Raw genomic sequence first — 16574 nt, forward strand, 5'->3', positions numbered from 1 at the left:
AGACAGGTTTCCGTAAACAAAGCCAAGCCTATATTTATGAGAATATGTAACTTTTGGCGTTGACAGAGCTGTTTTAAAGGAAATAACCTTCAAAAGGGATTAAAAGAAGTGTTATCTGACAAAAAGAAGACAAAAAACAGAGCTATTCTAAAAAAAGGAAAATTTGTCAAATATGTGTTTATCTTCAGCCTTGTGACTCCACAGTGGATGAAACTGTGCTGGGTTGTGATCAGGGAAAGGAGACTTGGCTTTCACCACAGGGGAATGTGTGTTGTTGGTACATTTCCATGATCACACTGGCTAATCATCTCATGCAATGCTGCTATGCCGAGGGAGTGTCCTCCCTGTGGCTTGAGGGACTTCTCGTCAACCTTTTTTTTTTTTCTTATAATCACATGACACCAGGCCAATAGAGACATTCATCATATCAGAGACATGGAAGTTACACAATGCAGTACAGATGCTGTGACACTGACTGAAATTATAACGTCGGCAATTAAGCACCTTGCTTTCCCGAGCGTCTGAGATGACTTTGATGCAGTTGGGTCCACCACACGTGATGTGTTATGACAGTTGCTGTCTGTGTTGCACATGAGGGTCTGCAGGAAAGGGAAGAAGCCAGTGCTGGGGAGGTTTCGGGGCCCCACATAACCTGGAGGCAAAATCACAAAGTTGTTACTGTAATGAAGGTGCTGGAAAACATTAATTCCATTAAGAATTGTCTCAAAATCCCAGGAGACCATATCCTTAATTATGTGGTTTGGCAATTAAAAGTCTTTGAGTGAGTTACTGGAAGATTACAAGCATCCATATTACATTCAAGTCAATGTCATATCATTAACTGTATGCAGGGAGGCAAACATTCATCACAAACATCATATAAACTCAACAAATAGTGTTAAGGAGAGGTTAGAAAGGAAAGTCACGCATCAGAAACCGACTAAAAATTTGATTCTGTTGTCGATGGTTTAACTTCTTTAGTGCTGTGTTTTGGTTTCAAATGTTTCTCTGAATTGGCCCAGTTTATTATTCATTTCTGTTCTTCTCTAACATGTGGGCTTGTAAGGATATCTCTAACCACAGGATCAGGGGCCTGAGATGATCTCCATTTCCCTGTATCAGTACCAGCGAGCAACTCATACCCACTTATGCCAGAAAGCAATCTCAGCTTAAGTTGAGAACAAAGAAAAAGCTGTAAAGACAGCGTAGATCAAGTTGCAGTCAAGCCGCTGTGACTAGACTGACCTTTCTGCTGTTTGGTCCTGTTAATATTATCTCAGAAAGCCATGTTTCATCTTGACACAAGAAATTTAAAAGCATAATAGCCTGGCAAACAACTGGGTTTTAGTCATAGCACTTGTGGAAGACATTATGAAACCTACAGCGTTTAAGCTAACTCTTGAATGAACAAACAAACTCACGCAGCCAATTCTATAGAAATCATGTACAGTTTAAAAAAACTGCAAGTAAATGACTCATGGGGGTTGAACAAGTAGAATAAAGAGGAAATCATTTAAAGTGTCATTCAACAAAGGGAACAACTTTGTATCTATACACGCATCAGTTTTCAGTAGTGACACTTGAGAATATGCCTCCAAATACATGAGTCATCTCACACATTTCTATAATAATTTAATGGCTCTTTACGGCTCTGTGAGAATCATTGGCCCGGCCTCAATTAAAATGCTCATCTGAGGTCACTTTAGATCATGTTTGCCGAGTCATTTGCAACACTACACTACCCGAGTCAAGGCTACTGCTGGTCATTCAGTGCGATCAGATACTGAAGATGGTTTTGTTGCCTGTTTTAGGTGTGGTCCATCGCTGTGCCTGTTTCCAGCTTCTTTAAAGACAAACAGCCCACCACACAGCACTTAAAAGGGGAGGGACGGTCCCATTGTTCAGATTCGCTGGATAGATTCTATGTTAGGGCACGCTGGGATTATTAAATTACACGTGACTCCTCTGCATCCATACAATCTGATCCATCAAAAAAGACGATGCTGATGTATGTCATCAAATGTACTTTTGTGAGGCTGCAACTTTTTTTTTTTTTTTTTGTCACAGAACCAGACTTAGTGGTGACTGAAGGCTCATGGTCTATTTTTTTCCGAAGCAGCTGCAGTACGCCACTCCCTCAGCACCCAGCTACTCAACTCTCATCATAGATGGCAACACAAAGGAATATGTAGATATGTGTACCGCTCCCTCCTGATGCACCTTTATCCGCTTTTAGCACAGACACAAAAATGCGCTCTCCGTCCATTGGGTTTGAAAAGTACAAACACCACGTGAACAGTGCAGGGATAGGCTCAGATCTGAAGGACTATTCATGTTTCGGTTTACTTTGAAACTGGAATGTGTAGCTGCTATTCTTCATGATGCCAAACAAAAACCCTGACGTCCACGTCAAGCCAATATTGTGTTAAGGCAAGTTCTTTTCCCTTTCATTGCCTCATTTTCAGATTTAGGTTTACTCTTTAATCTGAACTTCAGATAACGTCACACTCACTTAATGATCTGTTTCACACTTTGAAAATACATTATAGACACAGAGATATATAAGATTTAACTGTAACATTTATAAAAGGAATTTTCTTTGGTTGTGCCAGGGCAGCTTACAGGTAAGACAGCATAAGGAGACATTCATTTCCACTTCATTATATTCAAAGCTTTATTCTATTTGCTCGTGTTTTTTTTCTTTTTTCTCTCCATTTGCACGACTTGTCTTTGTAAAAACGTGCCTTCCTGATGAAGGGCTATTGCGACACACGTCACCAGCACAGTGTGGACAGAGATCGAGGCACTTTCTTTAATCTGCAGTTTTGCACTCACATGTGTCTTTTATTACTGGTGGGAACTGGATGCGGGTCACAGCAATGATGATGAAGATGATCAGAGGCCAGAGGATCAGAGTTAGGGACCATAGCTACAACACAGGATAGCCACAAAATAGTGATTATCAGTCTATGAGGAGTTCATAACAAAAAATCATACCATACTATACTATTTATATATACATACACTGTACATTTTGAGTGATAGATGGTTCAATAATGCCAAAATATGGCGCATTCAGTCTGTCAAGTTGCTACTATGCATGTCATTTATTCCCCACAGTCTTTCCTAGGTATTAGTACATTGACATTCTTACATGAATGTATAATTTAAATTTCCCTCTGCACTTGAACGTCACTCACCGGCTGTCTGATGACTGTCAGACAGTTCTTCCACAGAAGAAGCTTCAGCTGCCTGAAGAAGGCCATCAGTAGAGGAGGCTGAAAGGCAAAAACAATATATGAAACTTCTCCTACCACTGTCAATACATGGGTACTTCAGTTATTTAAAAATGGTCAGATAAGAGATTAAAAAAAATGTATTCATTTGCTAGATTATCAAACTATTGGTGTCATTAATTATAGATAACTGAACTTGGCTTCTCCACATAAATGTGAATGACAGAGCAGATGCCTTAATTCCTAATAAAGTCATTAAAATGTTTACCTCTGAGTCGCGTGGCCGTGCACTGTTCATTATAAAGTCATAATTAAGCATTTGGCGTACCTGGCTGCGTCTGTCCTCTCAATGCGTCAAAATGATTTGTTATCTGACTGTCGCTCGCGGGCTCTTTAGGAAGGACATGACATCGGGTGGCCCCTAGCAGGAGTCCCCCTCCATCCGTCCGCAGTGGCAGGAAAACGGGGGAAAAAAAACGAATTCACCCTCAAAAAACAAACAAACAAACAAACAAACAAACGAAAAAAAAAAAACAGAGAATGGCGCCGCAGTTCACCGAAAACGATACACTTTTGGTTCCTTGTCTTCTGCTGATGTGGGCAGCTACACCTGCGTGTGAAAGTTAAATCTGCGAAGAAGGGCGTGGACTAAGGCTGCAACCTGCCCAAGCCAAGGAGAAGCACGGGCTCTGGGAATCACACATGTACATGCATTTATGGGAAAATGCCCTTAACCTCTAAAAGCTGCACAGGTGCCACACAGTCCGTCACGGAGAAGATTATAGACATTTTCAGCTTTTAACGTGTCACCATAATATTCCCCGGGTTTGTCACGTGTTGTTGGGGGAAGGTGTGGGTCTCCACAGGGAGAAATCACACTGATATCATGTGAGGGGTCCAAAGGGAGAAGTGACAGATGAATTCTCTAGAGCTGTGCAAACTGTAGTTATACAAACAGAAAAATAATCATGTAACAAACCAAAGTATATGATTTGAAGAGGAAAACATGGAAGATATCGATCAATCGCTACATTTACACAAAACTGTAGGCCAGAGGTCAGGATTTCTGCAATCACAGGCACGAACTCATGTTATTAAAGCTTGATGTGCTGAAGGTAATGTCATTTTCTCCCTCACTCAAATACAATTATTCACGCTGAATGACATGACAGTAATCTCCATTTCGAACATACTCTTCCCAAGAGAGTATGAGCTGTCACTGACAGGACACAAAAGTACTTAAGTTTCTTTCTTGCGTGGCTGAAGTATTACAGTATTTCCATTGTGAGACACTTTGAAGGAAACGACAAACGCACATTATGAAGTCTAAGGGTTGGGCCAAAGGAGAGCATAGGTTGCATTGTTGAGGTGGAAACATCAATAAGAATTTCCTCATCAAGGTTGTCTTACTGGTTTTCTATCTTGATCTAATCTTGAGGTCTGGTAAACAGTGTAAACGGCAGCCACAGGACGCACAAAATCCTCAGACTTGAATCATTTTCTTCAGGTTGCGGAAGCTGATCGAGAGAGATCAGATTTCAGAAATGGCTCTGAGAACCAGCAGAGCTCTTTAAAGACTTCAGCCTTACTTTTCTCAGCACCAGGAGAAGACCCATAAAGAATGTATAAGGATGACTGCCTCGTCTCACTGTTACCTCCCCACATTTAGACTCATATATAAATAGATAATATGATTGCACAAGAAATATCTGCTGCTGTTTCCAAAGACTGCATCTTAATGTTTGAGTCTGGGGTCCAACTTAAAATCCTTCAAGCTCACTCTTCTTTCAACGATGTGACTTATGCACAGTCTGAATTTATGTGAAAAATGAAAATAGCAATCATCAAAACTTCTCATTTGGTGTTGCAGGGTTCTGAATACATTTATCTACCACACAAACCAAGTCATGAGGCGACACATACCATACAAATTTTTAATCAAAACGTCTGCATGCTCAGGAATGGGAAAAAAAAAACAGGGCTTCATATATGATAGCAGCTTGATGGCTGGCTAGTGTTGACAAGACACAGTGGCTCATTTGTGGCATTTCAGTTTCGTTCATTGGTAGTATCACTGGAACAATATATGCCAAATATACAGTCTGGTCTGAGGTTTGAAAAGAAAAGGCTGAAGGATTTAAGCATTCTTAATATAATCCCACGTAACAAATGTTAATACTGGCACTGCATAAAATATGAAATAAGGGAGGAAAGTTACTCCACACAAACAGTGACATACAGTGGAAGCAGAAGAGAAAGACACATCCTTTTAATAAATCATGAGCTGGGAATCGTTAGGATCTGTCTGGCCTTAGATTTGAAAGGTACCCTGTGGAGCATTTGACCCCTAGTTGTGCTCTGGAGCGAGGTTTTTGTGCGTGGATCCCCTTTTTGCTTGGATCTCCTGCAAAGGCACAAGGACATACACGCCTGTGCACTAGAGCGTGGCAGCACAATGCCTTTTCCTCACGCCAGTTTAATACTAATCCACCGATCAACAGTAACACAGTAAGAAGTGAAGCGATGCGCTAACGTGAATGAAAATGCTGCAAGTTTCAACGTTTTCCAAAAGCATTCAACACATTTGTCAGGCCTAAGAGTTACCCACAATGCTTTTTGGTGAGAAAACTCTTCAGGGTACCCTTAATAATAATAAAAAAAAATGCATTATCTTCATACTATGTTCATGATGAATGCAGCATACTTCATACGTGTGGTGTCAAGTTTAGGTGCTCAACTGAGAAAACTCCCATACAACACGGTCTGCTGCAGTCATTACAGGACACTTTTTCTCACCAGTGGTTCTGGTGTTTGTAATAAATATCAGAAATTGTGGAAAATACCAGACTGACATGAAGGATCCACATTCGACATATGACCTGCAAAATATCTGCAGGTTTACTTGTTGAGCATTACAGGTTGGCAGCCCAGTCTTTGAGCATAAGGTTCAGTCACAGAGGTCACTACAGACCCGATTGCACAACTCTGAAACCATAAAGAGTAAAAAATACATCATCAAACACTTCAAATATCATCTATACTCCATACAAATAAATGTCACTTTTAACACTGCGTTTGGCACTTGTGTGTGTCGGGAAAGTCAGAGGTCACATCAATACACAATTTTCCAGTGTGTGGGCTGTTCACATTCTTTCTCTGTGTCCCCACAGAAACGATTGTACGTAGTTTTGGGGTCAAACCCCAGGATCTCCCTCTCTTCATGGATCCGGAAGGAGAAGGTGGACACTGATGTTCCTATGAAGAATCTGAAAAAAGAAATGAATAAATTAAAATATAGCAAAAGGGGACAACAATACAAGAGACGTGCAGCATCTCTTGGACTGAACAGCATTAAACATCTTCGTTTTCAAGTTGGTAATGGTGTGAAATACAGCAACTGGCATTTACTTGTTAGTCCTCAATAAATCAAAAGTCTGGACATGATGGCAAAATTTTGAAGGTTGCATTTAGACTTAATCAGATTTGTTAAAACAGAAAAGGCCTGGGTTTAAATGAATGACAACCAATTAATTAACAATGATTAACTTATAAGTCATAAACATGTGAAATATGTGAACTCTCTGTCTGATACAAATAAGCTGGCTGTTAAACTGTTATGCTAATCATCATGTAATGAATGCACGTAGCAAAACCACAAAAAGTAACCTACCTCGCATGGGCACATATCCACTGGTCAATGACGGCCACCCCTCCATCTTTAAGGAGCTCCAGGTCCTCTGTGGACGGCTCAAAACGCACCATTTCTGGCAACAACCTTTTCAGCTCCTTCAGTTCTACAAGATTACAGAGGTTTTTAAAAGCATTAACAGTGACTGTGAGTCTACTGATATGCTACAACTAATATTATTACTACTACGAGGCCTTCTTATCATCATCATTATACACTGAATTCCCATCATTTGTGTCACTGCTCTTTGAACTTTCAATACACAGTTTTATAAGCTGCAAAATACTGAAGCAATAACATCAATATCCCAAAAGAAATTTCTCCTTAAAACAGTAAATAATCAGTGAAGGTGGTGCTTTGTTGTTACCTTCCCCATCTGCATCTGTCGCAACAAACACACTGTCCAGTTTGTGCTTCTTCATCAAGCTGCGCATTTTTTTGACGGCCCCTTTAAGGCTGGGTACGTCCTCTCTGTGACCCCAGATAAAGTCCTTCCTGCGCAGGTGGACCCCCAGATATGGACCACCTTTAGCTGAGCCCAGCTTGGCCTGAGGAGCAAAAATGACTCTTATCAAGTGTTCTAATCCACAGTGATATTTGAGCAGTCACGAGTGTGATTGATCTGATTGGCTGATGTGATTTGCTGAAACACGACAACAATTATCTACACGAGAGCCAGAACTTCAATGACGCAAATGCACATCCAGCAAATAATGGGACACAAAAAAAAAAACACTTTTTGGTAAAAATGGTAATAGTCACGTTATAAATACTGCATAATTCCACCTGTGCATTCACTTAATCATGCCACTGTCAGATGCACTGACTCACTTTCATGCGAGTCCAGTCCTCGCTGTAAATGGTTTGGTCTCGGTCATCTGTAGAGTTCAGGTACTTTGCTCTGAACTCATCTCCAATGAGTCGTAGGTGCTTGGAGAAAACCATACTGCGTCGGGTCTACGTCAAACACAACAGGTTACACACGAGATAGTGCACCTTTAGCGCCTGATGTAAAGGTACTCAGCATAAATCAATGTTAATTTAACATAACACAGAAATGGTCCACGTCGTCTAATACCCAACACCAACATTAGTCCATTACTTGACTTACATCCCAGTAATCCTTCCCAGCATAGTGATCATGGAGGAGTGTCTCTGCTCGGTCAAGCATAACTGATCTGCAGAACAGTGGGACACAAACAAGTTTATCTTTGTTGGCATCTGCAAGATCTGAGAGAACAAGCAGTAGATAACATCAAACTTAAACAACAGTGAAGTCAGATCATCTTTCAGCTATTCATAAACAGAAGAATCAAAGACTCCACTGACTTATCGAGGATTCATGCTGAAGACTGGCTGTTTTGACTACCAACTGATGCGTTTGGCCACGTGACCATCTTTGTGTCTAGACAGTATTTTCTCAGTGTTTGTTAGCTCAACTATTATCTCGCAGTCAGTCAGCCGTAGCTACATCTGTCATCTCATGTGCACAATGAGATACTGAATTTGACTTGGATAGCTTTGTGGGAAAAGCACTGTGAGTTAAAACAGGTGCAAACCAATGAATTATTAATGTCAAATGAGCTGCTCTTTCTCATGATGCAACTCAAACATGTGCCATTGTGTCAAAGTAACATTTGTTTTCGGTCCCTCACTTCCTAACTTCGCCTTGTAGGTACGCAGTACATCTGAATGTATTAAAATCATTTTTTTTCTCATGCTGTTACCAGCACACTTCACACGCTGTCCATTGTTTAATGTAATCTGTCATTCAAATGATTTTGCTGCTTTATGAGTAGAATTAGGTACCGAGTTGAATCAAGCATTATTTGCAAAATGGACTAGGTTTAATTATAATCATCGAGATCCATTGAACTGAAAGCAAATTCAGAAAATAACCGCATTGATCTATTTGGCACAGACACATTTTACAGCCATTGGTGCTAGACAAATGTCAACACACTGTGTACGCATGTGTACAGTTTTTATATCATCACGTTGCTCTGCAGACTCACGTCACTGTGATGTTTTTCTGAAGAACCGGGGCCATGATGGAGGCGTGGCCTTGGGCTGATATACATGTTACATTTCGAGCTCTCGTCTCCTCGTAGCCCCAAAACCAGCCCCTTGGAAACACACAAACAGGTAAATGAGACAGTTGATGATGAAGAAGAAGAAGAATCGGGGGGAGACATTCCCCTTTATTTGTCACACACATGCGAGCACGGCACACGAGGTGAAATTTGACTTCCGCCTTTAACCCATCCTGGTCGTCCCTCCCCGCGGCAGATCAGGAGCGGTGGGCAGCCAGACCGGCGCCCGGGGACCCATCTTCGGTGTCACCATTGGTCAGGTGGTGATCTTCTTGCATGTTTTTAGTGGGGGTATATTTTTAACCAGGTGAACACGGGGAGAACATGCAAACTCCACACAGAAAGGCCCTCCTCGAGCTGCAGGCACCGAAGGCATGGTGGAGGACACACCCCGGTGCCCGCAGTGAGATTCGAACCGGGGCCTTCTTGCTGTGAGGCGACAGTGTTGCCACCGTGCCACCGTGCCACCGGAGTGGAACGGAGTTGTGTGAGCAGGAAGCTACAGATGAGCATCATTAAAACAGACAAACTGTGAACATGATCCATCACTGTCTGAAAGAGGTCTACTGAGTTATTCATTTTCTTTGGTAGTTAAGCTTAATGAATCTTTTCATGGAGGAACAATAAACAAAGGGGCATGTCAGAAAAGGTTTGATAACCGCTGGATTCAGAAAACATCAGCATCAAGATGACTAGGATGGTATAAAAATAGACTGTAATCAAGGGAAAATATTACATCTGTCAGGATAAAAGCCAGTCTCTGGTGTCAAAGTCAAATACTTTATACACACATCCACCACATCAACTCCTCACCAGAGACAGGCTTTATCTTTTTATCTTTGCATTACCTGTAGTACCCCTGTTTATCTTTGGAGTACATCAACTTCTCAATGCACGGCCGCTCATCCACTTTTTCCTCCCATTTCCCATCAGTCCATCCCTCAGCGTAGTTTTGCAGTACCAGAACCTGGTCTATGAATGGACCTCCATTCTCTGGAGCCAAGGGAGGAACATAGCATACTCACTGGATTCTACAGAGCTACAGAGCAATCTGTTTTAACAAGTGGTTAAAAAGTGGTGAATATTACTCAATTATTCAATAAATGAAAACTTTTTAGAAAATGTGACTCTAGTCTAGGTCACCAAATTCAAAAGCTCACCAGCGATGAATTCCTCATACTCAATGACGGGCACATTGGCCTGCAGGCTAGTGAGGCTGAAGAACTCTCCCCAGGGGATGCGGATTTGGTGGATGTTGGGGCTCTGCCAGTGGTAGAGGCGACCCCATGGGGGAAGCACCAATACCCAGTCATCCCCCTCCTTCCTCAAAGTCTTCACCAGGGAGGCCATGCGGATATAGACATCTCTCCGCAGATTGAAACCCTCTGGGGGGTTCACATCATACAAAAGGTACCTGAGGTGACAAGAGAGTCGATGAGATCTTGAGAGTTTGAAAACGCTTTAAATGGGAAAAATCAACAGCAAGCTCACTGGTCAGTGAACACAAAAGTGAAGGCTACATTCACATACCACATACCACATTCAGTATTAAAGCATCTAGTGATCCCATGTAAAAAGTCAAGTATAATCTGTATCATGGGGGACACCTGCAAGCTGCTTAGATCAGTGTGTACAACCGTGCAGACAAATGCCCATGCATCGGTAAAACCATCAGTAAGTTCACTTGTACCAGCTTTTATCATCAAGCCTCAAAGTCCTGTTCGATCGTGACATTAGACATCACAACGTAACGCATACACATATCATATCTGCTCCTAACGCTAAATTATGTTCTACATTTAAACGTTTTGCCCATAATTTCTTCATAACCATCACATTCGGTTTGATCATTTGAATTCACCCGCAGAGAGAACACATATAATGTTTCAGTCCAGCTAAATGAGCAATAATACGGCCCGAATCTCATTTTTACCGTCAGCAACATTAATTCCACCTTTTCTAAATGGGATATAGATTACAACACAGTGTTGGCTATTGAACCATTTATATACCGAAACCAGCAAAACACAATAGTGTTTCGCAAATAATATTAGATGATAGATCTACAAAGGGTTTATTGTGCTAATATGCAAAAAGAAATTAAAATGACAACTTTTTGAATGGAGTCAGGTACACCTTTACCACTCACCGAAACTGCTGCAGGGTGTATCAACATAAGCGGTCAAGTCTGGCATACGGGGTAGAAATACAGCCTTACAATGGCAAGAGTGTAACGTGACGGAGTACCGTACAAATAAAAATTACTCATACAGTTGAACATAAACGAATATCTGTAACCAAGGTTACGTTAGCACAAAGCTAACAGCTAACTTAACATGTCAGTAAACTCACCGTAAATCTCTGGCGGCAGCGATAGATACGGTAGCCGTGTGACTTGCACTGAACACATTGTCAGTGTTTACTGTTTGAAATACCGTAAAAGCGACGAAAACAGATAGAAACAATGAAGAAAGAGAATCGATAGCCGCAATAAATACCACTGGTAACGTAGCATGCGTTGGTCTGTGCGCCATATTTCCTGAGAGCCACGCACTTCCGGAACGGTGAAAGGCGTCTTTACGGTTGCCGAGCAACCAGTAATGAATCACAGCCAATACTCATCATCTTAAGTGTGATAGGCCAGCGGTCCCCAGCCTTTTTTGCGCCACGGACCGGTTTCACGTAAAGCAATAAATTTGCCGGACCGGCATAGAAACGAATGAAAATAAGTTATTAAAAATACAACTCACCATTACCCTGAATGTAACTGTTGTAATTAGTGGGAGCCCGGCTGGGGACCGCTGTGATGATCGCTGATGAGCATATTGTTGCAATGTCTACAGAACTTTCAACAATTTCTTCAGTATTAGTGAATTCAAATGAATGTAAAATATGACATTAAAAGAAATGTAATAGCTCATCACATATTTTAGTCAAGAAAACATGAAACACTGGAAAAGAACCCAGCCAGATTTTCACTTGAGTTTATTTGCCTAAAAAACAACCAAGAGACTCAGACACTCAATTTTCAATATTCAAAATATTTCAAAGTCAAAATATTAATTAAATTTTAATTACAAATGAATGAATTAAGTGGAGGAGGTTGGCATTACAATTTTAACAGGCTTTTTACATGTCACAGTAGGAAAAGCACAGATAAATAATACAGTCTAATCTTCATCAAAACATCAATGATCCCACGTGCCATGAACTCAACAGGAAAGGTAATTCAGTCTGTCATTCTGCATGTGGAGACGTCTGCTCCCTCACTGTCGTTGAGAAGACATTAACAGATGTTGTCCTGGTCGTATGTCACTCCCATTTGTCTTCTGGCCTCATCTATAACTTCTGCTAACAGGGTAGAGTGAGCCCATGGCATCCCTGGACTCTCTTTCAGTCCTGGAGGGGAACACGGAGTCAGAAACAAAGATAAAGAAGGGACCACAACAAGAGGAAATCTCATGATACATCACGTTTTTAAGCTATTAAAATAATTATTGCTGCATTCAAACTTGGATATAACAAAGGACTGTAGAAGTTAGTAAATAAAACAGATCAGATTAACATAAATCAACTGCAAATGCTACAGCAAGCCGTGGTATTTTTAAGCAGCAGAGCATCTTGCACCTTTCAGCAAACAGTTGCGGACCTCCTCAGCTTCGTATCGCAGACCTGTGCTGTTAGTGAAGTTTAGCGCCATACCAGCCTCTGGCAGGGGGAACTGCATCTCCTTCCCATTCACCTCCAACGTCGTAGGGCACCACATATGATGGGGTATCTGATGTGGAAAAAAAAATTGAAATTTTGCTCTTCCTATTCGCAATATGTGCAGCAAAAATGCGACATTTGGCTGTGGTGCCACAGCTTCAGCTGTACTGGGGTTTAACTGGCTTGGAGCTCAATGCTAACACGAGCATACTAATGTTAAAAACAACCTCGGGTTAATGTGAACATTAGCTAACACTACAACATACTTGTGTTAGCTGGTCCTCTGTGCTTCTACTTTTCTTACTGCACGCTGTGCTTCCTGTTACCTTAATGGTGCCTTTGGTCCCAGTGATAACGGCATCACAGGTCAGCATCATGGTGATTGAACACGTGCAAACTGCCAGTCTGTTTCCAGAGAACTTCAAGACCAAAACTGCTGTTCCATCGACACCTGAACAAAAGAGCTTTGTCAACCCTGGAATCTAAAGAGCCTTGTCATTTTCTTTATGATGGACCTCTGTATGCTGTGTAAAGCCGAACTCAGAATCCAGGAGTTTCAAAATCTAACCAATTTTGAAATCAGGCTGCATCACGCACATAAGGAAACTTCACAATGTTCTCCTCTCTAATCTCAAACATGCACTCACTACAAGGTTTGAAAATAATGCCGCATCACACACTACAGGATACCATTAAGATTATCATGCCAGAGGGAGAAATGCACCACCTCACGCGATCTCATGAGGAAGCAGATGGAAATAAAATGGACTGATGTGATGCAACGACTTGCAAACTTGAAAGAAAAAACAAAAGCGGGAAGCTAAACTAGCCTGGACGAGAAAACTGTTCGACAAGGTCAGCACGGGTTGTCTATTCTTCAGTGAGACCTGGAAGTGAGATTTTAACTGTCAGTTTAAATATCTGTGTCTGTGTCAACTCAGTATAAAAGAGTTTCATCTGGAAACGTCCCAGACTTCTTCTGTCTATGTGTCCCTGAGTAAAGGAGGAAGTCTATAAATAAGAGAAACGGCATGACTGTAGCTGACAAGGAGAGACAGAAACTTGCACAAATGGAAGCAGAGCAATGTATGTTATGTCAGAGGTTCATCCATCCTTGCTTGCAAGCAACAAAAGTTGAGTAAAGAACTGAAATAGTGTGCTGAGAGGTATCTGAATACCCTTTCTCCTCACCAATCCTAGACAGAGATTGAGTTTCAGTTTCCATAACACTTCCTTGAGACAATTACCTGTGTCTATGCAATGCCCTGTGGCTTGGATGGACTCTGGCTTCTCGCCATTAAAAACCATGAGGACAAACTGCAGACAGTAGATGCCCAGGTCCAGCAGTGCGCCCCCTCCCATCTTCTTCTCAGCCAAGCGAGGGATGTGGGTGAGTGGAGCCCCCAGATCAGCCCTCACCATCTGAACGTCACCCACTTCACCCAGGCCCAGCAGTCTCCTCACTTCAAGAGATAGGGGAAAGAAGCGCGTCCAAATTGCCTGAAAGGAGAAGAGGAACGGTTTGAACAGACGAGTAGCAAACAGTAGTTTAAAAGTGACTATTTCGAGTTACCTCCATGAGAAACACATTGTTCTCTTGGGCTGCAGCGATGAGTTCCTGCACCTCCCTTGAATTCATGGCCAGGGGCTTCTCAACCAGCACATTCTTCTTGGATGTCATAAAGAGCTTGCCAGTACTCAGGTGGTAAGGATGGATGATGCCAATGTACACCACATCTAGAGAGAGGGAGGGGGACTGGTGTTCAGGAACGTTACTGAATACTCCAATTGTCAGGGAAAGTCTGCATTGCAGAGACCACTTGAGACTTGTATTATTGGGGCTGGTTGATATTCATCCACTGGCCTAAAGACACCTCAGATGAGAACAATTTGTTGATTCAATTTAGCCCAAAACATTATGCCATATGCTGACAGCAGAGCTCACCGATGTCTGGATCTCTTGCCAACTCATCATAGCTTCCATATGCTCGAGGGATGTTGTGTTTTTTGGCAAATTCTTCAGCATGCTGCAAGTCCCTCGCTGCAACAGCCACTATCTGCCGATGAACAAACAGTTTAGGTAATACAGCATTTATGTGCAGTGGTTTATATCGAATGGATATTTACCAAACTTTAAACATAAATGTGAGAAGAAATCAGTCAAACGCAGAAGCAATTGTGATTAGACAAATGAGTCAAGCAATAAACCTTGAAACATTCCTGGTTTGACTGACATTTATACACTCATTGACGCTCACAAAGTTACTGTGGGTGTGGAGTTCACACAGTTAAGATGCTGCAACCTAATGAGGTTTAACTGCACTTGTGAGGAGCGGATGTGAGGAGCATCAGCCACATGTCCTCTTTCATGAATGGGAGGAACTGATACACAGAAACCTGTTCACAATTGTGCAACAGTTAAGAGCTGATCTCTTGTCCGCTGCAGACAGAAGTCTCATCAGGAGAAGTTTAGCATTACAGTGATTAGCCTGCCATTAAGTGGCCAAGCTGTGAAAGTATGATGAAGAGCATTATCAGGAAAGGAGAATACAGTCAGTAGTTTACTGCAGCACTGGAGCAAAACAGTCATCCTCACACCTGCACACAGTTACACACATTCACACCTGGAGGCTTCAAAGTGCAAACAGTTTGTGATGTATTTGGATAAGTGCTTTGCTCAAGGGCACCTCCGAGGTAGTAATGGGGTGAGGCAAAAGCCAAAGGAGATATGACTATGAGTGTCTGTTTACATGGTTAACCCACTAAAGCACTATGGCCGACTCCACTGATAAAAGCAGCGTATGATGAGTTATTTGCTTCCTTTGACAACACAGTTCAAGTTTCCACTTCCAGCAACGTTTTGGTGGGAGTTTACATGAGCTGAAATACACTCGGTAAAAAAGTTACCTGGTGGTCTTCAGGGGTCAGGGTCCGCAAAGCAACACAGAAGTCATGACTTATTTTACCTGCGCTGCATATTCCCCAGCGTGTCGCCATTAAGAGCTAGCTAGCAAGCTATTATGAGCAACGGCAGTAACTTCAGTTAGCTTTATGCTAGCTGTAACATCGACACAACAGTTTGTCGATTCGTGGTGGTCTCTGCCCTCCTGAACATGTCAGCCCCGCCTTCTGCAACCCCCAACCACCTCCATTAGGGGGCGCCTCCATAGTCCATAAACAGTACATGGGCGGTAGCTAATATATTGTTTACATGATCAGTAAGATGTAGGAGTTAGCTTGATTATCAGTTTGGACATGAGCTGTCCTAAAAACAGCTGTTCTGAGATTTCGCAAAGTAATCCATTAAAGTCTGATAAAACAAAAAATATCAGTCCATTTATTTCATACGGTCCCATATGGTCTCTGGAGGTCTGGACTTCCCAGCATGCACTGAGAGACAGACAGACAGAGACGTGTCGTTGACAGGGACACCTCCACTGGGACAGAATGCATGTAAAGTATATTATATGTAAAGCTTAGAAAACAGTCACATAAAACCCTTGTTGAATACTGTTACTTGTCTGTTTTACAGTAAAATACATGGTTCACTCACTCACACTCATGAGTTTTTACATATTTGCGCTTGAGTGCTTGTCAGAACAGCCTGGAAATCAGTTCCTTCTCAGTAAAAGAGGCAGCACAAGCTGGATTTGACTGAACTCTAGTGGCTGAGCTATAAAACTACAGATATTTCAACAAAAGCCTCCAAGTTTGCCACAGCATTATCTTAACACTGTGTGTGGTTCAAGAAAATGTAAAATATATGTCAACAGGCCTAAATATGAGATGAATAAGACGATCATGGCACAAGTTATCTACAGAAACAGAAGCATTTGTATTTTAATGTAA

General features: G+C 41.8%; 3 protein-coding genes across 3 annotated transcripts in view; all 3 read right to left on the reverse strand.

Moving 5' to 3' along the window:
- abca12 (ATP-binding cassette, sub-family A (ABC1), member 12) overlaps window positions 1-3838 on the reverse strand; it is a 67560-nt gene extending 63722 nt beyond the window's left edge. Inside the window, exons 1-4 of the mRNA XM_076746878.1 lie at window positions 3565-3838; window positions 3201-3278; window positions 2836-2929; window positions 505-652 (exon numbers count right to left, since the gene is read on the reverse strand). Coding sequence (XP_076602993.1) covers window positions 505-652; window positions 2836-2929; window positions 3201-3266 — 308 coding nt within the window. The 5' untranslated portion in view covers window positions 3267-3278; window positions 3565-3838. The remainder of the gene's footprint in view (window positions 1-504; window positions 653-2835; window positions 2930-3200; window positions 3279-3564) is intronic.
- A 1304-nt stretch (window positions 3839-5142) lies between these two features.
- pofut2 (protein O-fucosyltransferase 2) lies at window positions 5143-11559 on the reverse strand. The gene is made up of 9 exons (XM_076747685.1): window positions 11370-11559; window positions 10178-10431; window positions 9866-10010; window positions 8940-9050; window positions 8036-8102; window positions 7756-7881; window positions 7292-7472; window positions 6907-7030; window positions 5143-6502 (listed from the first exon to the last, which is right to left on the reverse strand). Exons 1-9 carry the CDS (start codon window positions 11549-11551, stop codon window positions 6349-6351), a joined length of 1344 nt encoding a protein of 447 aa, XP_076603800.1. The 5' UTR covers window positions 11552-11559; the 3' UTR covers window positions 5143-6348.
- A 425-nt stretch (window positions 11560-11984) lies between these two features.
- On the reverse strand, window positions 11985-15851 carry LOC143330454 (trans-1,2-dihydrobenzene-1,2-diol dehydrogenase-like). Its single transcript, XM_076747069.1, has 7 exons — window positions 15633-15851; window positions 14671-14782; window positions 14299-14462; window positions 13973-14225; window positions 13052-13176; window positions 12645-12795; window positions 11985-12416 (listed from the first exon to the last, which is right to left on the reverse strand). The coding sequence occupies exons 1-7, from the start codon at window positions 15720-15722 to the stop codon at window positions 12304-12306; spliced, it is 1008 nt and encodes a 335-aa protein (XP_076603184.1). The 5' UTR covers window positions 15723-15851; the 3' UTR covers window positions 11985-12303.
- Window positions 15852-16574: the final 723 nt, after the last annotated feature.

This window comes from Chaetodon auriga, chromosome 13 (genome assembly GCF_051107435.1).
Source record: "Chaetodon auriga isolate fChaAug3 chromosome 13, fChaAug3.hap1, whole genome shotgun sequence".
Classification (NCBI taxonomy): Eukaryota; Metazoa; Chordata; class Actinopteri; order Chaetodontiformes; family Chaetodontidae; genus Chaetodon; species Chaetodon auriga.